General features: G+C 41.7%; 1 protein-coding gene across 5 annotated transcripts in view; it reads left to right on the plus strand.

The window, feature by feature from the left end:
• Nucleotides 1-2,217: 2,217 nt before the first annotated feature.
• Nucleotides 2,218-23,647, plus strand: part of Alpk2 (alpha kinase 2) — a 122,563-nt gene continuing 101,133 nt past the window's right edge. The window contains exons 1-5 of one of the 5 annotated variants that reach the window (XM_070029047.1): nucleotides 2,218-2,609; nucleotides 13,101-13,148; nucleotides 17,376-17,544; nucleotides 18,172-18,298; nucleotides 21,727-21,844. In XM_070029047.1, coding sequence (XP_069885148.1) covers nucleotides 18,190-18,298; nucleotides 21,727-21,844 — 227 coding nt within the window. In that variant the 5' untranslated portion in view covers nucleotides 2,218-2,609; nucleotides 13,101-13,148; nucleotides 17,376-17,544; nucleotides 18,172-18,189. Of the gene's footprint in view, nucleotides 2,610-13,100; nucleotides 13,149-17,375; nucleotides 17,545-18,171; nucleotides 18,299-21,726; nucleotides 21,845-23,647 lie in introns of those variants that run through there. The other 4 variants (XM_070029046.1, XM_070029045.1, XM_070029048.1 and 1 more) reach the window with 4 other exon arrangements.

Consider the following 23,647-nt stretch of genomic DNA (forward strand, 5'->3'; position numbering starts at 1 on the left):
TTGGAAAGCCCCAAAGGGCTTTTAGAGAGAGAATTTTTTAAAAGTCTGCTATAAAAATACACTTTTACCTCTAATCCTTAGAAGGAAAATCTTCTCCCCAAATAGAGGGTTTTCCCTCCTTCTGTAGCTTTAGAAAAATAGATAATTTAAATTTTTACTGTTGTTGCAATACCGGAGTTTGAACTCAGGACTTCAGGCACTCCACCGCTTGAGCCACGTCCCCAGCCCTAAACATATATTCTCACACTCCATACTACTTTTCTTTGGAATGATAACTATTTTCATCTCTTTGTTTTTAATCACAAACTCATGTGTTTTAGTTAAACACAACAAAAGTGCATCAGCATATTCCTCCCTTTTTCTCTTCAGCATATTACCCCTTCCATCCCTCCTTTGAGTAATCACAAAAAATTCAGAGCAAGTGTCCTGGCTTGGATTTAATTCCAAGATTTCTGCTTCTGCTTTTCTTCTATTCTTGCTCCCTCAACCCACAATTAAAATAAAATTAACTGCAAGCTAAGGAGATGAATAATAATACAGTCGAATCTATTATACATGTACAAACATATATGTCTATATATCTGCCATACATATCTTTATCTATATCTGTATGTATATGTATCTATCCCATCTGTATATCTATCTGTCTGCCTATCTATCCATTAGGAGATGAATGCTAGAGATTGAAGAAATCGGTCCTAAAACAAAATTGAGCTTCCTAGAGTGAGTTTTAACTTTTCCCTTTAAGAATGTCCAGGCTGTTGGGCGCCAGTGGCTCACACTTGTAGTCCTAGGTACACATAGGAGGATGAGATTGGAGGATTATGGTTCAAAGCTAGCTTAGGCAGGAAAGTCCAGTTAACCTGCAAAAAGCCAGTAGTTGGAGCTGTGGCTCAAGTGGTAGAGCACTAGCCTGAGCACAAAAACTTAGAGACAGCACCCAGGCCTTGAGTTCAATCCCTACAACCAGCACTGAAGAAGAACAACAAAACAACAAAAACCTCAGGCAATTCATCTACTGCTTTGTGGCATTTGCGCACTCTTGGCTTTAACTTCTGCTATGTGTTTATATTTGTGTATATTTGTTTATCATCACTCCTTTTCCACCTTCAAGCTATTTCACCATGATCTGAGAAGATTTCAACTTTATGCAAAACCAACCAATCCCCACAGTCACAAAGTCATGATCATTTCTGAGTTCTTGTGCATTTCTTAGGTGTGTTGCCAAAGAGGCAATTATTATTTTAAAGCCACTCAGCGTTCAATAGCTTTCTTCTCATTTGAAGATAAAACTGGAAAACAATACCCAATCAACTTTTGATTGAATCATTTTAGATGTTTTTTTTTCTTTTTTGACTTGTGAAAATGTCATTCTGTCGAGGCATAGTGATGCAGACACACTGAGCTCTGTAAAGTATTTTGCTTTTGAGGATTGCAGTGCATGTCACAGAGTGAAAACCTACCTTATGTCCTTCTCAAAGTCGCCTACTTGGAGCTGCTAATTTTAGTATCTCTGTGTCTCGCTGGAGGTTTCCTTCTAAGCTGTCAGTTTCCAGGTATCTCGCATTAAAATAGTTTCGTAGTGAGGCAAAGCAGCCACGTAAGGATGCCTCTGGATAACCCATATTCTTTCTTGGATCTGGGAAAAATTCAATTAAAAAATGCCCACATTATACATTTACCTTGCCAACAGGAACAATTCTTGACAATTTGGAGGATTCTCTGGACTTCTTTTATCTTTGCTCATTCTCTTATTTCTTCCGACTGCAGTCAAAATAAGAAGTGTGTATGTGGTGTGTGTGTGTGTGTGTGTGTGTGTGTGTGTGTGTGTGTGTGTGTGTGTGTGTGTGTGTGTGTGTGTGTAAGAGAGAGACAGGAGAAAGAGAGAGAGAGAAAGAGAGAGAGAGAGAGAGGAGGTTAGAGCTCTGGTGTTTTGCCTTGCTTCTATGGCTTCTGCTCAGTGAACTTTAGAGGGCAATTGTAGTGCCATGTCTAAATGAACAACACATGACTCTTCTTTTCACCTCCACTTCACCTTCCCTGCAAGTTTCTAATGTGAACTTCAAATACCTGATCCCTTCAGCCTTTCTGAAGACTGGTCATGTTACTCCAGCCCTTTTATTTTCTTAAGAGGGTAGCAATTAAGCCTGAGATTCTGCATGGACTTTGCAAAGAGCTGCCCAGTCTCCCCAGCTGCAGTCAGTGACAGCTCGTCTGGGTTTCATCAGCTCACTGGGGCTGCCCTTTGCCAGGGCCTCTCTGGCGACATCAGCAAGTGTTGCACCTCCTGCAGAAACGGCCCTCAAATTTCATCACAGTAATGCTAAAAAATATTCTCCAGCTTCAGCAAATGACCTAGTACATCCAAGGGCAGAGGGGAAAAAATGCTCTTCTAGAACTTGCCTGGGCCTGGACTTTTCCCTCTTAGGAAGACATGAAATTTGCTGGGAACAGACCCAACTCCGCTTTGACCTGTTGGTAGAAACGACCTGTGTTTGAATCCCTGTCCTGGGGACAGAGACACCCAAACAATACCTCACACACAGCCTGTTGAGCCCACCATCAAACCAACCCTCCACTAATGACTCTTGGACAGACAGTACTGAAAAGTAAGTATTGGAGATTTGTGACTTTTATATAGGAATAGCTATGCTATAGATATGTACCATTTACAGTTTTCTAGAGTAAAGAACAAAGCAGAATGAAGAACAACAGGATCAAGTGGAGGCTGCATGGAATATTGGGGGAGAATCAGGGTTTAACATGGCCAAATGTTCATGGTCTTAAATAGTTTAAGTCCACTTTGACCTTTTCTTGAAAACGATAATGATTTTTAAATGTTTATGTTATCTTGACAATAATGAAAACAGTGTCTTTTACATCATGTCTGCTTTAACAACTAGAAACAAACATAGAGGAAGACTCAAAGCAGTGCTTTGTAAAGCGATTTGCAAACATGAAAATTCAAGACAGGGAATTCAGGTAACTTCAGCCTTAGACATTTCTGCTGAAATACTTGGGTGTTTTCATTAGAAGTTAAGTCCTTTCTCTTGGATTGTCTTCTGACTGAAAGTCTCCCCTGTCTTGCAGACACAACAGATCTTGTCTGATACAGGTAGTGCGAGTTACTGAAAAGTTATCAGGCATATCGTAATTGTTCATACAAAACATTCACTGAATCCATAAATAGAAGGGAAAAAAAGTCAAAAAGTCCGCCAAAACTAAGACACTAAGATTCTTACATTCTTATATTCTTATATTTTAGTGAGCACATCTAAACTTCAGAACTACTGTTAAAGGTGTCAGTTACAGCCATCTGACAACCATTTAAAAATAGATAAAAGCAAGAGCAGCATTTAGAGCTACTTCTGCTGGAATAATTTACACAACTTTTCTTTGTGGAAAAGTAACCTTCATTTAAGCAAGACTGGTTAGGATCAATTAACCAAGTACTGGTGGGACAATTGCTCTGAAGTTATCTGTGGTCTGACTGTAACAGCATGCCAGCTAAGGGGAAACGCAGCAAACTTGTTTGTTGTAAGCATTCTGAATTGAAACCAAGGCTGTTATGAGCTTACCTTCTGAACCAACAACTTGACACAGCCTGAATTAAAAGGTACTGATGGCCAATAATCAAAGGACCCTACTCTTTTGAAGTTTTTACAAAACATTGTACCATAATTTGGAGATGTTTTTAGGGGAGGTGGAATTCCTGTTTACATCACCTGCGAAAGTTTCTTCATGCCCATGAACATTTCTGTAGCTATCAGCCTAAGCAAGAATTCACTTGTGAGCCTCCTAATCTAGATAGCACTGGGGAAAGGAGGGGTCTTCAAGAAGAAAGCCCAGGCTGTGAAGCGGGATTTGGAATTGCTGTAGACTCCAGCCCAGTTGTTTGAAGGGTCTGAATCCCAGTTTTCTTTTCTGTAAAACAGAGATAACAACATCCTCTATCATTGATAAGAATTGATAAATGTCCTCTTTAAACAGGATCAGATGAATATAGATATAATATTTTATGTATATAATATATTATATAAATGTAACACATTATGTATAATTATATATTATATAGATTGTGTTATATATATTAAAAGTATCTATTGCATTGTAGTTTTTCCAAGTTATTCACTTTCATTCATTTAAAGCTTCTCTCTTTTTCTCTCCTCCCACCCCCACTCAGGCTTCAGGATATGATCATGAAATTAACCATATAAAGTAGCAGAAACTAAAACTATACCTTATTGACATTAATGTAATGACTAAAAAAAAAAACCCAGAAAATTAGATTGAGAAAAATTCTGTTCTTAGAAACAATAGATTTGAAAGGAAAGCTTAAAAATAGAATTGTATTTTGGAATTTATCATAAATGAATTTTTAAAACTGATAATAGTTGTTAGTATGTTTAGTTTCTTTTAAAAAAGGAGGTAAGCTAGGCATCGGTGGCTCACACCTTTAATCCTAGCTACTCAGGAGGCTGAGATCTGAGGATCACAGTTCAAAGCCACCCCAGGCAGGAAAGTCTATGAGACTCTTATCTCCAATAAACTACTAGAAAACTGGAAGTGGTGCTGTGGCTCAAGTGGTAGAGTGCTCGCCTTAAGCTGAAGAGTGCAGGGACAGCACCCAAGCCCAGAGTTCAAGCCCCATGACCGACCAAAAAAACAACAAAAAAAGAAGTAAAGATTTATCAGCATCATCTAAAATACTGTGTGTTTGTGTGTGTGTGTGTGTGTGTGGACTATGTGAGTGTGTGTATACCGGTGCTGGGGCTTAAACTCAGGGCCTGGACGCTGTCCCTAAGCTTTTGTACTCAAGTAGTGTTCTACAACTTGAGCCACAGCTCCACTTCTGGCTTTTTCGGTGGTTAATTGGAGATAAGAGTCTCATGTACTTTCCTGCCTGGGCAGGCTTTGTACTGTGATCCTCAGACTTCAGCCTCCTGAGTAGCTAGGATTATAGGTATAAGCTACTCAGAACTCTTTTAGTACCCATGAGTAGCTCATAAATATGAGAATTTGGGAACCCATTGGCATGGAAGTGTTACAAGTTGTTCTCAAACTTACAAGTGTACCAGAATCTAGAGAGCTTGAGCTTGTAAAAACACCAGTTACCGAGCTCTCTCCCTAGGGACGCTGATTCTGAGGGTTCTGGTAATTTGCATTTCTTCTGTGCTTCCAAGCCATGCTGATGGTATGAGGTAGGGAGCTATCATCACTGAAGAAAACTCATTTGCATTTGTTTTCAATCACTGATCTTACCTTCTCAGAGATAGCCAGGCCAGGGCCACAGTGGGAGAGTACTGAGTATTGAGGAGGACACAAAAGATAAACTACTCAGCTGTGCCCACATGCAGGCAGGCAGTTCAATCTGGGGGATCCTGCGCTTGGGGAGCACACAGTGAGTAAAGCAGTCCATCATTTGGGGTAGCTCTGTGTGTGTGTGTGTGTGTGTGTGTGTGTGTGTGTGTGTGTGTGTGTGTGTGATGTTATAGCTGAGAATATCAGGTGAGCCTGCAAAGGAGGCAAGTATTTGAGCTTAGGCATTCGAAAACTGGTGGGATTTGAATGTTCTCTGTATATAGGAAGCAAGAAAATTTAAACAGGTGCAGAAAGAGATGGAATAACATGGAAATCAGAAATAGTTTGGTTGAGCTAGGCTTTCCACAGTTCTCCTCAGAACTGTCTTGGGGAAGCAATCTGTAATTAAGCCATGTAATTTAAAATCCATTACTCCTGTCAGTAACATGGCCCTAACATGGTGTTCAACATAGAGACCTGTAGTGCAGAGCCAATGATAGAAATTTCATGGGGTTGGAGGCGTGGCTCAGTCGGTAGAGCGCTAGCCAATAAGCCAAAGCATCAGGTAGTAAAGTTGCGTCCTGGTCTCACACCTGACAAAAAAAGAGAGAACAGAAATGTCAGGAACCATGTGCAGAAGGGTGTCATCTAGAAGTAACTGAAAATTCAACTCAAACTAAATTAAGTAACATGGGAATTTATTGCTCACACAGTGGAAAAGTCCAAGAGGTTGGTTAGGACCTGGCTCTGTTTCTCTGCATTTCTGGAGACTCAGCTTCTCTCTGTTTTTGGTTTCAACCTCAAGTCAGTTTTCACACAGTTTCATTACGGCTCTCTCTCTCTCTCTCTCTTTCTCTCTCTCCCTCTCCCTTTCTCTCTCTCTCTTTCTCACTTCCTTGTGTCCTGTGCACTTTATTTTTCCTGTTGAGATTAAGTGAAAGACCTGAGCTTTGCACTGATTGGCTCATCTCCTGAACTGCTTTATGGACAGTGCCATAGACATTGGCTTAGACTTTGGTTATTGAATACCCTGATAACTCAAGTGACAGAAGGCAGGTGAGTGACAGAAGACATGGAAGACTTAGGAGGACACGTGAGCAGCCACTTTAGGAATTTTTAAATATTTTGGAGAAAGGTCTCTAAAGTCATAATGAGGTAAACCATGGACAGCATTCATTTTTTTTAAAGCTGTAGAATGGCTTAAATTTCAGCCCAGAAAACAGTGTTTTCAGTGAATAACTCTACCTCTTTTACTTTTTATTTTTTGCCAGTCCTGGGGCTTTAACTCTGGGTACAGTCTCTGAGCTTCTTTTGCTTAAGGCTAGTGCTCTACCACTAGAGCCACAGCACCATTTCCAGCCTTTTCTGAGTAGTTTATTGAAGATAAGAATCTCCCAGACTTTCCTGCCTGGGTTGGCTTTGAACTGTGATTCTCAGATCTCAGCCTCCTCAGTAGCTAGGATTAAAGACTTGAGCCATGGGTACTCGGCTCTTTTTAAAATTGAGTGTCATCTCCTAATCCCTAGGGTACATTTCATTTATGGAAACAATAAAGAATAGTTATTAAAAAACATTCAAAAAACAAGGTAAGTGGAATAGTTTTCTCCCTAACACTCTTACAGGGGGCTGAAGGAGTATATTAGAAGAGGTATACCAATATGTTACTCTATTGTTTCCCGTTCCTTCTTCCCTTCATTCATATCAGATGATATACTTTGTTCTTTTTGTAAAAACTAATTTTAATGTATTTTTTCTTTTATTTAGTTTATTTAGTTTATGTTTATGTGATAGTGAGGAACGGAACCCAGGGCCCCATGCATGCTAGGCAAGTGCTCTACCACTAAGCTACATTCCCAGCCCCAGATGATGTACTTTGAATCCAGCTACTGAGAGATGGTTATTTCTGCATAATAGATCTGGGCTGAGTGCATCACCCCTGCAGTCTAGATGATTCTTGTGCACAGGACAGGGAGTGAGAAAAGACGTAAGATTTCCCTCCTAAATTTCTCTCCTAAATTGTCTGATGGCTGAGATTCCACAGTATTTCACTTCTTGGTCCCATTAAAATAAACTTTCTCCAAAGAAGAGAAACTCTGAGTTGCCTTGGGTTTCTGTTGTAGCAGGATTGGGCTAAAGGACACAGGGAAGCTGACTGAGTGTGGAGGACCAGGGCCAGCATTTCTCTACTGTACAGTTCTTTCTATGGCATGTTCCCAGATGTTCACAACTGGCAGCCCATGGCTTTCAGCTTCAAAGTCAAACAACACTAACCAGGAAAGTTGGTTTCATTGCAGTATTGCTGTGCAACACCTCTATAGCATCTTACACTGTCCACACTTCCATATTTTCACTCTGAGGAGGAAATATGTAGGTATGTATATTGTTTGAATACAGTGCACTAAAAATCTGAATCAAGAAAACTGAACTCCCACTAACAAGCTGTGTGAGCATGGAAAAGTCACCAAACTTGTCTGTGTTTCAGGTGCATTTTTCAATTTTAAAATTAGGGACAGTACTAAGCTCCCACACAGGTTTCACTTAACCTTGAGCTTTTTTTTTTCTTGTTTCTTTCTTTCTTTCCTTCCTTCCTTCTTTCCTTCCTTCCTTCCTTCCTTTCTTTCTTTCTTTTGCTTTTTCCTTAAGAATTGGAAGTTGGTTGGTACCAGTTTTAAATAGCAGAGGACAGGAGAATAAAGGAAAACTCTATTCCATGAGATAGATAGATAGATAGATAGATAGATAGATAGATAGATAGATAGATAGATAGATAGATAGATAGATCATGTGTATGTGTACGTGTATGTGTGTGTTTGTGCATGTGTGCACATACTCATGTGCCAGTCCTGGGGCTTGAACTCAGGTGCTTCCTAAGGTTGGTTTGTTTTTTTTTTGTTCAATGCTAGTGCTCTATCACTTGAGCCACAGGTCTATTTCTGGCCTTTTCAGTGGTTAATTAGAGATAAAATTGTCATAGACTTCCTTGCCCCAGTTGACTTTGAACTGTGAACCTCAGCACCTGGCTCTTGATTTTTTTTTTTTAATTTAAAGAAACTTCCAAACAAATCCAGAGCAAGCAGTAATTACAGCTCTGCGTTCACCCTGCCTATGTGACACGTATGCCCCCAGACAGCTGGGTACCTGGAGGAGCTCACTATTAATATTTAAAAATTAAATTTTGTTTACTAGGTAAGATGCAAATAATGTGTCCGTAAGTGATATTCTCATTTCCCTGCAGACACTCAGACCCCCTCCTAAGGGCAACCAGGCTACCACTTTCTTGTGTAATTCTAATCATTATACTTATAAATAAGCATATTCTCATACTTTTTTCTTACACAGGTGATAGCATTGTCGGTACTTCTGTATTTTTATTTCAGTTAATAACACACCTCTGGGATTGTTCTGTATCTGTGCATACAGTACCACCTTATTCTTTCTTAATGCCCATTGCTCTTAAAAGCACTCTATTATTTAGATATTTAGATATGCTGTAGCCACTTTCTCACTAGTGGGCATCCAGTTGCTTATAATCTTTTACTACAGCAAGCAGGGCTGTAATGAATATAGTAGTGCTCATTAAGTGTTTGTCTCCTTGTGATTTAGAAAAATTTTAACTTCATTTGAACATATTTTGCATCTCACACAATACATTCAAGTGTTCAGTGCAGTGATTTTTTTAAAGTTACCAGTGTACAGCCATCATCATCGATCAGATTGAAAAACATTTTTGTCCCTAGCAAAAGACTCCTCCAGCACATTTATTGTTACTGTGTCTCCAGTATTTCTTTTGGACAGTTCATATGAATGGACTCTTAGAGGATGTCAATCACTTGTATCTGGCTTCTTTCACTGAGTATACTGAGAATTTATCCGGGTCATACGACATATATATCCTTTGCATATTATTGCTCAGTTATATGACTAGGCCTCAGTTTGTCTGTTCGTTAGTTGAAAATTTAGTCCGTCAATTCCCTAGCTGAAAATTTTGGTTATTTCCAGTGGATACTCAGATTGTTTCTAAATGGTGACTGTTCTGAATAATCCTGCAAAGAATATGTGAAGTCTTTGGTAAAGTAAATGTTTTCATGGTTTTTTCCATCTAGGAGTGGGAGTGCCAGGTCAGTTGGTAAAGTTACACTGAACTTTTTTAGGAAACTTCTAAACTGTTTTGCAAAATGTCTATACTATTTGTATATCTCCACCAGGGATATATGGGCTTGCTGTTCTTTTCCACATCCTCACTTGTTTGTCTACTTTTTGTAGCCATTGTAGTGGGTATGTAATAGGATCCACTGTGGTTTGAGTTTGCATTTCCATAATGACTCATGATGTTGAGCATCTTTTCATGAACTTATTGTCTTGTGCCTGTTTCTCATATACAACCTTAACATCATATCCAAGGAAAAGGACACTTGAGCTGGGGGCCAGTATCTCATGCCTGTAATCATAGCTATCCAGCAGGCTGAGATGTCCAGGCTTTTAGTTTGAAGCCTGCTGGGGCAGAAAGTTCTATTAGACTCCATCTCCAAAATAAACTAGCAAAAAGCAGAGTTGGAGGTATGGCTCCAGTGGTAGAGCACTAACAGGATAAGCAAACCATTCAAGCATGAGGCCCCAAGTTCAAACCCTACTACCACTTCCTCACCCAAAAAAGGAAAGAAAAGGCCTATTTGAGTTCCAACAAGCCTAAGTTCATACCTCTGCCACTTGTGGACCATGAGAAATTAGACTTGTTACAGCAAGCCTTTGAAGTTACTTACGCCAGCTATAGTGGCACACATCTGTAATTCTAGCACTTGGGTAGCTGAGACAGAAGGATTGAGAGTTTGAAGAGAGTCTGGACCACAACAGGAGAAGCTGTTCTTAAAAACAATTAGAAAAATGATAGTTATATAAACTTTCAAGTCCTTACCTGTGAGGTAGGATAAAACAACTTGAAAGGTCTTCTGTGAGCATTAAATGTGGTCATGTTTGTGAAGTGCTCATTCCCTGTGTGGCCTCTCTCAACCCTCTCCACCCATTTTGGGGAGGGTACTTACTCTAACTTAACATGGAACTGAGTATTAAGTGACAGTGGGTATGGTGTCAAAATGTACAGCAACTCAGAAGGCGAACTCAGGAACATAGTTGCTATCAGATCAGACTGGATAATCAGAATTAAACCTGCCTGTCCAGCAAGGCACTGTGATGGCTGGCTCTCAGGCCAGCCGTGCGAAGGCTGGTTCTACATGCTCTGCCTGTAGGCGAGCCCTCTTCCCATATCCCCTCCTGACAACAGCCATACTATGCTACTTTCTGTATGGGGACAGAGTAGCCAAAATCAAAACTTGGCATACTTGAGTGTTTGAAGTGTTCCAAAAACTCACCGATCGCCTCTTACTTGCTCTCCACCAATCTGAAAGGCATTGTTTTTGTAACTTTGCTGATACAAAACCTAAAGCCACTGATAACAGCCTACACTGACGTAACGCTCACTAGATTATCCAGAAGACTGCGACACAGACAGACCCACTTAATTTTCACAGCAGCCAAATCAGTAGATACTAGTGTTATCTTCTTTTCATAGATGAAACCGAGGCAGTGGAAAATAGGCTAGAAGGGCAGAGCTAAGATTTGAAGCCAAGCACATGGCACAAGCATCTGTGCCCTCTGTCACAATATCACTCTAGTCCACTAAGGTTGCCTCTAAAGGTAGCATAGGAAAACACTTCCTTCTAACAGTGCTGTTTCTAGGTATGTAGTAAAGAGAACCATGTACATGGTACAAGGAAATTAGGATGCTCATTGAGATACATCTACACGCATATATCTGAAAAACTACAGCCAAACCCGACATCATTATTAACAAGAATAGATGGATGATGAACATGAGGTTGCCATATTGGAGATATGTATATCACTTGGCTGCTTTTAAAAGGATGGAGCCTGGGCTAGGAATGTGTCTTACTGGTAGAGTGCTTGGCTAGCATGCATGAAGCCCTACATTTGATTCCTTGGTCCCATATAAACAAAAAATAAATAAGACTAATTTTTTTAAAGTAGATTCAAAACTACTAGAATAAAAAAAAAAATAAGTGGCCAGGTGCCGGTGTCTCACGCCTGTAATCCTAGCTATTCAGGAGGCTGAGATCTGAGAATTGCAGTTCAAAGCCAGCCAGGGCAGGAAAGTTTCTTTTTTTTAATTTTAATTTTAATTTTTTGTGAACATACTGTACAGAGGGGTTACAATTACATGGGCAAGATAATGAGTACATTTCTTATCAAGCATTGCAGCCTCCTCCTTTGTTTACCCTTCACATCCCTTCCCAGCCACCCCCCACCCCCCCACCAGGAAAGTCTTTGAGACTTTTTTTTTGGTCGGCAGTGGGGCTTGAACTCTGGGCTTGGGCTCTGTCCCTGCACTCTTCAGCTCAGGGTGAGCGTTCTACCACTTGGGCCATAGCACCACTTTTGGTTTTCTAGTATTTATTGGAGATAAGAATCTCACAGATTTTCCTGCCCGGGCTGGCTGTGAACCGTAATCCTCAGATCTCAGCCTCTTGAGTAGCTAGGATTACAGGCACGAGCCACCAGCACCTGGCTTCTTTGAGACTCTTATCTCCAGTTAATCACTAGGAAACGGGGAAGTGGCACTGTGGCTCAAGTGGTAGAGCACTAGCCTTGAGCTGAAGAGCTCAGGTACAGAGCCCAGGCTCAAAGTTCAAGCCCCATGACTGACAAAAACGTTAAAAAAAAAGTAAAAAAAATACCTGTTAGGGATTGTATTGATATGGAAAAACTCCCATACTTTATTATAAAGTAAAACAAGCCAAGGTGAGCATATACAACTTATTATAAACTATTAAAATTATAAAATATGAATTTATTAGATAAAATTTATGTATATATGCATATATGACTACCTATGTAATGAATAGAAAAATGCCTGAAAGAGTATCAAATCCTTTCCTGTTAAGAGTTCACTGAGATGGGGCTGGGAATGTGGCTCAGTGGTAGAGTGCTTGCCCCGCATGCATGAGGCCCTGGGTTTGATTCCTCAGCACCACATAAGTAGAAAAAAGCCAGAAGTGGCGTTGTGGCTCAAGTGGTAGGGTGCCTTGAGCTTAAGAGCTGAGGGACAGTGCCCAGGCCCAGAGTTCAGTCCCCACAAATGACTAAAAAAAAAAAAAAAAAAGTTCACTAAGATATAAGGATGGTACTCTGGGGGAGGAGAAACATTCTATTTACTTATTATTACTTTGTCTTTTGCTTTGTTTTTGTGCTGGGACTAAGCACTTGAACTTATGGTCGTCTTGTGCTTTTACTTTTTACTTTTTACTTTACTTTTGCTCATATTCTACCATGTAAGCCATGCATCCAGTCCGGTATTTTGCTAGTTCACTGAAGGTTTCTGCCCAGGCTGACTCTGAACTGTGATCCTCAGCTATCAGCTGCCTGAACACCTAGGATACAGGCAAGAACTACTGGCAGCTGGCAAAAATTTAAGAACACAAATGTACATGACCTGTACAATTAAAGGTATATACAATTTTTTTTAAAGAAAGCAACTTACCCTAAAAATAGCCCTCCCCCCCCAAAAAAACAAAGAAAAAAAGACAGATCTTATGTGCTTTCCAGTTCACACATTTCTCTGAAGTTGTCTGTGGAGCTCTCCCTGGGCCCCTCTGCTAATACCAATAATTCAGTATTGATTTGTCATCTCTAGCCCAAAATGATAAATTTGCCATCAAGCAGTCTCACCTTCAGAGAAGCCATGAAATATGAACCACAGCCTGTCTTAACTGTTCTTTCCTTTCCAGAGAACAGACAGTGCCCTGAAGTGGGGACACGTGGTGACTAAACAGACTGTGAGTCAAACAGGGTGTGTGTGTGTGTGTGTGTGTGTCAGTGTTTTCACACGTGGGACACCCATGAGGAAGTGCTCACCCGGGCAGGCATCGCACGAGAGCAGTCACCCAGGGTCCTCACCACCTGCCAGCCCCATGACAGCTCCGTGTGCCTTTTCTTTCCTGTCCATCCAGAGCAGTGGTCCCAGGAGGCACTCCCTGGAAAAGAAGGCTCTCAGGAAGGAGCATGACTCCAGGAGACATGTTTACCTCTTAATTGTACCTCATTTTTGAAAAAGAAATCACTGCGGTAACCCACAGCAGAAAGGAAACTCATACAACAAGCAAAATCTTTCCTTCAAGTCTCCTGATCACTAGTATGCAAACTGATTATGTAACAGATTCTTAAAAGACAATTGACATACATTCTTCTAATGTTTGGAGTATTATCATTACAGATGAGGAAGTAGGCGCAACAAGTTGCCCAGGTTAGTGGCAGAGCCAGATTTAGAGTTGTCCCTACTCTTGGTCCACAGTTATGCACTGCCTCCAGCTCAGGAGAGTGTTTTCCTTCCACGCTGGTACTCCTCCCCCTCCCCCCCCACAGTTGTTGGGTAAGTCTCTAGAAATGTGGAGAGTTCTCCTTCTGCCCAGAAGTTGCTCCCAGGAAGAATTGTGGGCTGGTCAAAAAGGAGATTGTACACTTGATCTCAAAGGAAAAAAAAAATCGCATTTATTTTCTCTACACACACACCTGTTTCACATGCTTCTTTTTTTTTCCAGGGCAGTATGAGGAATATACTTTTGGGTGTGTGTGTGTGTGTGTGTGTGTGTGTGTGTGTGTGTGTGTGTGTGTGTGTGTGTGTGTGTGTGTGTGTGTGTGTGTGTGTGTGTGTGTGTGTGTGTGTGTGTGTGTGTGTGTGTGTGTGTGTGTGTGTGTGTGTGTGTGTGTGTACGTGTACGCATGCACCCATCCTGGGGTTTGAACTCAAGGCCTGGACACTGTCCCTGAGCCTCTTTTTGCTCAAGGCTATTGCTCTACTACTTGAGCCACAGTGCCACTTCTGGCTTTTTCTGAGTAGTTTATTGGAGATAAGAGTTTCATGGACTTTTCTGCCTGGGCTGGCTTCCAATTGCAATCCTCAGATCTCAGCCTCCTGAGTAGCTAAGATTACGTAAATGAGTCACTGTCATCCAGCTCCTGAGCTTTTTTTTTTTTTTTTTTTTTTTTTTGGTTTAAGATTAACATTCTACCATGTAAGCCACAGCTCTAATTCTGACATTTCTGGAGATTAATTTCCTGCCTGGGCTGGCTTTGAACTTTAATTCAGACCTCTACCTCCTGAGTTAATAGGATTAAAGGCATAAACCACCAGTGCATTTTGAAGACAATTGATCTTTTTCCCCACTGACTCTGCATTTTTGGTGAAGGGCACTGCTACTGTCCTAGGTTGTCTGTTCCCTCTCTCACCCCTTCTCCCTGCTAATCACTGGAAGGAAGTCTGTACCTTCCCCTCCTCCAAACACTACCCAGGGTGGCACTAAGGGCAGTTATAAGGTTCATGGATGACGCTTAACAGTATTATGCCAAGTAAAAGGGACTTTTTATATGAAATGTCCAGAAGAGACAGATCTACAGACACAAAAAACAGACTAGTGGTGACCTAGGGTTGTGTATGTGTTGGGATAGGGTATGGAAATGGGGAACTAGGGCTTCTTTTTTAAAAAAGTAATGAGAAGCCAGACCTCAGTGGCTCACATCTATAATCCTACTACTCAGAAGACAGAGACCTGAGAATCATTGTTTGAAGCCAGCATGGGCAGGAAAGTCCCTGAGACTCTTATCTCTAATTAAGCAACAAGTCAGAAGTGGAGTTGTGGCTCTAGTGGTAGAGCAGTAGCTTTGAGCAAAAAAGCTCAAGGTCAGCACCCAGGCCCTGAGTTCAAACCCCAGGGTTAGCACACAAAAATAGTGAGAAATTCTAAAATTTACTACAGTGATGGTTGCAGACCCCAATTACAATGGAAGCCATTGTGCTGTAGACTTTCCTAAGCAGACAAATTGTATGGTATATGAATTGTCTCTGTAGAGGTGTTTTTTATTTTTATTTATTTATTATTTTTTTTGGGGGGGGGTCTGGTTGTGGGGCCTGAACTCTGGGCCTGGGCGCTGTCCCTCAGCTCTTCAGCTCAAGGCTAGCACTCTACCACTTGAGCCACAGAACCACTTCCGCCTTTTTTCTTTTTGCTTATGTGGTGCTGAGGAATCGAACCCAGGGCCTCAGGCATGCAAGGCAAGCGCTCTATCACTGAGCCACCTTCCCAGCCCCAAGAGCTGTTTTTTAAAAAGAGACATGAGAAAGATACCAGCGGAGTCAACAAACCACAGGAGTTGACATTTCCCACAAGTATCGCAATGAGCCTCATGCACTTCACTCAGAAAATTGTCTAACAACTGTTTACGTTACTTTGCATTCTGCCAAATGTTATTAAAAAAGTAATCTAGAAATGATTTAAAGCATGACAGAGGATGTGCATAGGTTAGAGCCAAGTATGATGTTATTTCGTGTGAATGACTAGAGCAGCATACCCTTTTGATACAGAGGAACACTTGTAATAGTTAGTTACTAAATCCAGGCTTTTATATCAATTGAAGCAAATTCCTCAGCTACCAGACATGTTTGTAAGATAATCTGGAATGGAGGCACCTATCCTTGATGTCATAGAAGAATTTGCTTCCAATTCTGTGTAGCTAATTTGCCATCCACATTACAAAGAACTCAGCCAACTCCTTTTGTTGTTGCTGTTGTGGGACTTGAACTCTGGGCCTGGGTACTGTCCTTCAGCTCTTCAGCTCAAGGCAAGCGCTCTACCACTTGAGCCACAGTACCACTTTTGGTTTTCTGGTGGTTTTATTGGAGATAAGAGTCTCACGGACTTCCCTGACTGGGGCTGGCTTTGAACAATGATCCTCAGAATCTCAGCCTCCAGAGTAGCTAGGATTACAGTCATGAGCCACTACGCCCGGCTCAGCCAACTCTTAAATAGAATGGGTGTGCTTTAATCAGAGGCCCCATGTGATCCAGGCTCTATAGAAATTCTGGAACAATAAATAATTGGAAATCCAATTCAAGCCTTTCTTAATGAATATCAAAAGGCCCCAGTTCACAACTATAAAACAAAATTCCGTGAAACCTTCTTCTCTCTTTCTCTCTCTCCTTCCCTCTCTCTCTCTCTCTCTCTCTCTCTCTCTCTCTCTCTCTCTCTCTCTCTCTCTCTTTCTCCCCGGCCCCCCCCTCGCCCTTGGGCTTGTCAATCTTGTCTTCAAACTTCTCTCATCTAATTTCTCTTCCAGCCCAAGAGTCCATGCATACCCCAGCACTTTTGTTGCTTTTTCATGCTAACCTATAAATTCTTGAACTTTGCAGTCTTGGTTACCCATCAGGTGAGTCAGTTAAGTCCCGGGTCTAAGCACAGGGTTCTTTTTGCACATGCCCTGAGGAGGGAAGGTAGTGAGTTCTCTTAAATCCAGTACGACCTTATCAGAGAGGGTGGGTATGCCATGCTGAGAGAGGTGATTTGGGAATGCATTTTGTTTCCAAGAACTTGCCTTGTTCTAAACCTGATGGTAAGAGGAAGGAATCATTTTGAACTTTAGCAGCAATATAGGAGGCCTTCAAGAGGCACTGTCTGGCATTCATTATTGGCAGAATGTTCTTGTATTTGTGAGCAGAATGTTCCAAGTATAGTGTCCACTAGTAAGAGCTGGCCTAGGACTCCGGGTCAGGGTCTTTGCACCCAGTCTAGAAGGACCTGACCCTGCACTTTTGTTGTCACCACCATAAAATCCCTCACCCTACTTGAACAAGGAATAATTCCTTTTCCTCTTCAAGTAGGCCCAGTAAATCAGGTGGCTGAAGCCAGCTGCTAAGGTGAAGGGCCTTAAACATCGTCCACCCCTCTACCACTACGCATTCGTGATCATCACAGTTGTTTGTGTTTAGAACCATGATTTGAAGTCAGCACTTTATATTTTTACTAGGCAGGTACTCTACTGTTTTGCTGGGCAGGTACTCTACAGTTGAAATGATTGCTCTGGTTGTGTTTGAGATGGGGCCTTGTGTTCTGTCTGGGCCAGGCGGGACCATTATCTTCCTATCTGTGCTTTCCATTGTAAATGGGATGACAGGAAAGTGCCACTGTGCTGGCTGTTGATTGAGATGGAATTTACACACTTTTCTTCCTCAGCAGGCTTTGGACTTCAGGCCTCCCACTCTCCACCCCCTGAGTAGCTGGGATTGAATGCATGAGCCACCAGCATCCTCAACAGGGGACGTTTAAGTGTTGGTGAAACCTTACTAGCCTTGGCTACAGTCTCTCTGAGTATCAGACAACCTGGAGAAGTAAGCAGAAAGAGGTAGGGATGGGTGTAAATGTTAAGCAGGTGTTGCCAAAGCCACATGGAATGGGCCTTCCCCTCCTGCAATACACTTGTGTCCTTTAGATCAGCTTTTCCTGCAAGTAGCTTAGTTTAAGCTTCTTTTGGGGGCCCCCCCAGCATCCCCACATTCATGTTATAGTTTCTACCCGCCTCTTCTCTATTCTTGGTGACCACAATGTGGTTCTTTCTTCTCTCTGAGGTCCATGTTTGAGGGCTGCAAAGGGAAGTGGGATGATCCATTCTGGATTCAGCCAGATGTGATGCTCAAGCTCAGGGTGGCATAGAGTATAAATGTGGCTAATCTGTATCTGTAGGTAGAATGAGTGGGAAGGGAGGGTCCTCTGGCTTCAGCCTGTGTTCTCAGACCTGCCTCAGATCTGCTGTCCTTGTGCACCTCTGCCAGCCCCTATGTGCTAAGGGAATCCCATCGCACGGCTGTGAAGGCAGCCTCAGGGTGGCAGCCATTTTGGTCTGTGTGATCTTCAGCCAGCTGATGAACCTCTCTGAGTCTTAGTGTAGCCACACCATGGGGTTTCCGGAATTCCTGGGGAAGCCAGCTCAATCACAGAAGACATGGTGATGTTGAACACTTTTCTGTTTCAGATCACGTGGCATGAAAGGATGACAGACTCGGACAGGCCCCAGAGGCATAAGCTGTGTTTTTTATCCACGTTGCTTTCCCAAAAGGTCCTGGAGAGGTCTGACGCTGTCCTTCGCTGCATCATAGCTGGTAACCATTTCTAAAGGAGCTATCCTCCCCTCCCAACCTCCCTCCCCTACTCCCCAGCACCTTTCTACAGACCAGGTTTCTTGGCTTATAAAGACTTAATGAAATAATGACTTCTTGGACACTGATCATCCTCATTTCATGCTGTAGTTCTTGGTTAGGCAACTCCCACGCTGGTTAATTTCTCACACAATCCACTCTCTACTTCCTGTGGCCCCCAAGGAATAGTGTGAGTCACTTTACCTCAGAAAGTCTACTGTGAGCTCTTCTGTTACCCTTTAACTGATGTGCCCAGTTAGCTAAGTTCACTTCCTATTGCTTGCTAGTAAGTGAACAGGTTAAAACTGAGGCAAAGGGTGTTTAGTTCAGGAAAAGCCAAGGACAGGAACTTCTCCTAGATTGGAGAATTAGTCAGATTTGATTGGTATCGCCAGTGGCAAACGCAATTATTTGCTCGCCCATTCAAAGAAAATTAGAGGCAGCAATTCAACAAAGAACTGGTATCCTGTCTCTGGTAGGTGGTTCTTTTTTGTTTCTTAAATTCTGTATCTACCCTTAGGAACATAAGGGAAATAGAAATCTTTTTTCTCCTTGATTCTCCTTTCCTAAATCTAGAGAGAGAAGTGTCCACCTTGGAAATGGCTGCCTTTTCCTAACAGAAGTTGTAAGAAAACCATGTCTTCAGTCTGGATGAGGGAGTCTCCAACCGTGTGCTCAGCAAAGTTTGCTTCTTTTGTGCTCACGATGTCATTTAGATAGGTGGAGAGACACGGGTTAACCTGCATCTTTCAAGAGTCTCCATGAGTTCAGACAGGACCCAAACTTGGCTTCAGGTCACTGCATACATTTGTCAGATTGTTCTGAAATGTTCAAGTGGCTGTCAATATGTGACTCACAGAGGGTGGAGAAACATGAAGAGGAGAGGGTGTAACTCAGTGGTAGAGGGCTTGCCTAACATGCTCAAAGCCCTGTGTTTCCATCCCCAGCATCTTTAGCTAAAATGAATAAGTTAAAAGAAATCTTAAAGAGAGGATTTAGACTGGGGTATCATTCAAGTGGTAGAGCAGTTGCCCAGGAAGCTCAAGGCCCCTGAATTCCATCCCCACTACCACGAAAACAACTTAAAAGGTAAGGAAGGGAGGATTTTCAGTTGAGATTTCCAGCACAAAAGGGAGAAAAGAGAACCACCCACAAGGTACAAGATACCACTTCTCATTTCTCACTGATGATTTAGGCCTAAAGGGAAATACCCATGAAGCCATTAGGAAACTGGAGGAAATCATTCAGTCCTGATCAATGTGAATAAACAGAGGGCTGTGGGGGGAGCTTTCCCTGGACCACCTCCCATATACAGGGTTTTGTTGTTGTTGTTTTTTTCCCTAACATTCTTGAGGCCTGAACTCAGAGGTGGAGCATTGTTCCTGAGCTGTGTTGCTCAAGGCTGGAACTCTACCACTTAAGGCACCAACTCTACTTTTGACCCTGTTGGTGCTTAACTGGAGTGTCACAGATTTTCCTAGCCAGGCAGGCTTTGAACTGCAATCCTCAGATTTTAGCCTCCTGAGTAGCTAAGGAGCTAGATTACAGACATGAGCCACCTGCACCAGCTCATACACAGTATATATACTTCAAAAGTATGCATGCACTCAAAAGGAACAATTAGATAGACCCTAAACAAGAGCCTAACAAAACTGGGAGATACAGGGCAAAAATGAATTCTATTCAGCAAGCTTTGTGATAATTCAAGGAAGCTCATTTTGGGAGGTTTCATCATTTGCCTGTCAGAGACCCAGGCAAGCCCCTGCTTGTCTTGCATATAGGCCTCTTGGCTCCTAGCATTCGGGGCAGCTGTTCAGGCACCCACTTGAAGGAGGAGGCAAGGAGGAACAACCCACAGCTGCCAGAAAGCACAGTGATGGCACTGCTCAGAGAGGAAGGGAGGCTCTCAGTATCCTCAGATCCCACACACGGCACAGGCGTCTCTCACTTCTGTTACCTTCCTGGCCTCTTTACGCTTGCCCCTTGCTATGGTCTTAGAAGAATGAAGTGTTCATGGCTATTGTGTTGTGATACCTATTTGCAATCTCAGCACCTAGGAGGTAGCGGGAGAAAGATCATGTGTTTGAAGTCAGCTTAGACTGTAAAGTGAGACCCTGCCTCAAAAGTAGAACAGAAAAAAGAGGAGAAGGAGGAAGAAGAGGAGGAAGAGAGAGAGAAAATAAAAGAAAGAAAGAGAAAGTGAGAAAGGAAGGAAGACAGAAAGAAAAAGGAAAAAGAATGGAAGGAAGGAAGGAAGGAAGAAAGAAAGAAAATAGGGTATTCTTACTCATCTGTATGATCTCTGGGGAATATAATAAATAAGACAACAGTGCCCAGGCCCTGAGTTCAAACCCCATGACTGACCAAAATAAATAAATAACTAACTAAATAAGACAAAACAGATGAATATGCAGAGTAGTGGATTGTTTTCAAATACTGGACTTTCCTTTATGGCTATGTGGTACATTCTCAGTGACATAGATATCCTTGGGATATCCTGAAGACAAGAGAGGGAAAAGTCCCAGGAGGGTGACATTCCTGGTTTATTTTTTAAAGCACACTTAGCCTAACATCAGACTTGATCACCGGGAAGTATGAAACCCTCTGAGGAAAGCACAGGCCAATTTCTGTGACATCATTCATGTATGCATTATCCCCACCTGCAAAGAATCCATGCCCAACTCCTTCCCCTTCAGGAAAAAAAATAGCAGTTTTATTCTTCTAATCCACTTTGTTCTTCTCTTCTTGTACTATAATGCACAGTGGACTTTGAGCACTGTTAAAGTATAATTTTTCAAAAAAGTAAAGTGATTTCCAAGCAAATATGAAATTAATGCTTCAAAGGCTTCATTCAACTCTGGAAGCAAGGTATTTATAGGCGAGTTAATAATGTTAGGGTAAAATGAAGTTGTGTGTTTAATGCCCTTAGGACATTATCATTTCTGCTGAATGGAAATTTACATCTGTGGTTAGATTAAAAAGCTACAAGTTAATATCTGCCTCCACTGAATCTAGCAGTGTTAGTCAGTAATTACTCTGAGTAAAACAATGTATGTTCCCTAAGAGCTTTACTGGATGGGACTTTGTCCTCATATGACATTGAGAAAAGACACCATTCATATCTTTGTCTATTGAGCAATTTTTCTTAACAGCTCTTATAATTGGGGATAGTACTTCCCATTTTGCACCCTCCTTCCCTTACTTCCAGCACAGTGCCAACTGAGGCATATAACATGTCTGTAGCCTTACTCAATCACTTGTACCAAGGAGAGGAAGGTTTCCATCCTCTGTGCTCACTCCTATTACTCATTGTCCATTCTTGTTCATAGCGTTATGACTTTTTCTTCTAAAACTACTTACAGTAATAAGAATATTTTTCCCCTTGTCATCAGGCCAGCCCAAGCCGGAGGTAACTTGGTATAAGAATGGTCAAGCCATAGAGGAATGTGGTATCATTTCCAGCTATGAGTTTTTTGAGGATCAATATATTCATTTGCTACAACTCTCTTGGTAAGTGACTTTGCCTCTGTGGATTGTTTAGTAACATCCTGTATTCTGTCATGGTCTGGTTACTGTGCTGGCTCATGTTTGCTTCTGAAGGCCTAGTTTTAAATGAGCTATTGGTAGCCATTAATCAAAGTATTAACCAGGGGCCACGTTTGTTCCTTGGGTTCATGCCTATAGATTCAACTAACTGTGAATGGAAAATATTCAAACAAATAAATTACATCTGTACTAAACATGTATAGGCTTTTTTCCTTGCTTTTATCCCCCAAACAATTCCATGTAACAACTATTTACATAGCATTCACACTGTATTTGGAGTTGAAGATAACCTAGAAATGATCAAAGTATAAGGAAGGATGAGTGTAGATTATATATACACACTATTTTATGTAAGAGACTAGCATCTGTGGGAATGAGATAATGTCCTGGAAAAATCTCCCTTGGATATTGAGGAACAATTCCATTTGCTAAATTCAGCGACTAATTACATTTCTGTAACTTGCTGCCATTAGTGGAGTTAAGCTTAATCTAGAGTTTTATTCAAGCAGTCTAGCCATTTTCCTACATTAAATGAGCCTTTCACTTAATGCTATTTTCTCTGGAGAATTAAGAAAGCATTGTAAGGGGCTGGGAAGGCGGCTCAGTGGTAGAGTGATTGCCTTGCATGCATGAGGCCCTGAGTTCTATTCCTCAGCACCACATAAGCTGAAAAAGCCGGGAGTGGTGCTGTGGTTCAAGTGGTAGAGCACTAGCCTTGAGCTGAAGAGTTGAGGGACAGTGCCCAGACCCAGAGTTCAGGCCCCATGACCAAAAAAAAAAAAAAAAAAGAAAAGAAAAAAGAAAAAAGAAAGCATGGTAGGATCTCAGCCCAGTCATTTAGCCTTCCATGCATAAGGAGGAAGGAGAAATGACTGGCCTCATCTCACTGAAAACTGGTGATGGAATTAAGACTAGAAACCATACGTAGTGCTTCATTTTAGGAAGCAGTTGTGGTCCAGAATAATGGGATTTTTTTCATTCTTCCAGGAACTATTCATTTAGATGAAATCAGGATATTAATATGTAAAGAAAATGAAAACTTTTCTGGTTGAAGCTGTGTAGGGAGTCTGTGCCCTTGATCCCCAATAGTACTACATTGGCCATAGTACCTTTGTGTGATTCTGAGGAGCTAGTAGCCCTGCAGAACATGGTATAAAGGTGACTGGCAGATGTAAACATGTCCCCATAGCCCTGGGTCTGAGAATAATAAGACTTGGATTTGAATTCCAGCTGTGCCATTTTCTTACTATGTGACTTTGACCAAATATCTAACCATGTTGTTTATCTGTCCAACAAAAGAGCCCCTTGGTGAAAGGCTCACACCTATAATCTTAGCAACAGAGTTCAAGAGGATCAATGACAGCCAGGCAAAAAGTCCTCAAAACCTCATTTCAGTCAGTAGCTGGACACAGTGTCCAGAGCTTGTCATCTGACTAGGAACGTGTTATGCAAATGCCTTTCAAAGACACCAAGCTAAGGTGTTAGTTATAACGTTAGTCTCACATTGTCCCTCCACTATCAACACACTGTCAACCAGTGGATTTGCTCATGGCTCTAAGAAAAGCACTTTTATCTGACTGGGACTTTGGGTCATTAACTCTGAGCTCTTTGATTTCTGGAGGCTTCTGATTCTCTGTTTCTGGAGGGCATTTGGGATCTAACAAATGTGATCTGCTGTTCTTCTTCGAGGTGAAGAACCTGCTGCTGTATTTACCACTTTTTCTTTCCCCTCCTTCCTGTATCCAGTGGCACTCTTCCCCATCCTCC

The sequence above is a fragment of the Dipodomys merriami genome, unplaced genomic scaffold (genome assembly GCF_024711535.1).
Source record: "Dipodomys merriami isolate MVZ:Mamm:240054 unplaced genomic scaffold, mDipMer1.0.p SCAF_2, whole genome shotgun sequence".
NCBI classification, from domain to species: domain Eukaryota; kingdom Metazoa; phylum Chordata; class Mammalia; order Rodentia; family Heteromyidae; genus Dipodomys; species Dipodomys merriami.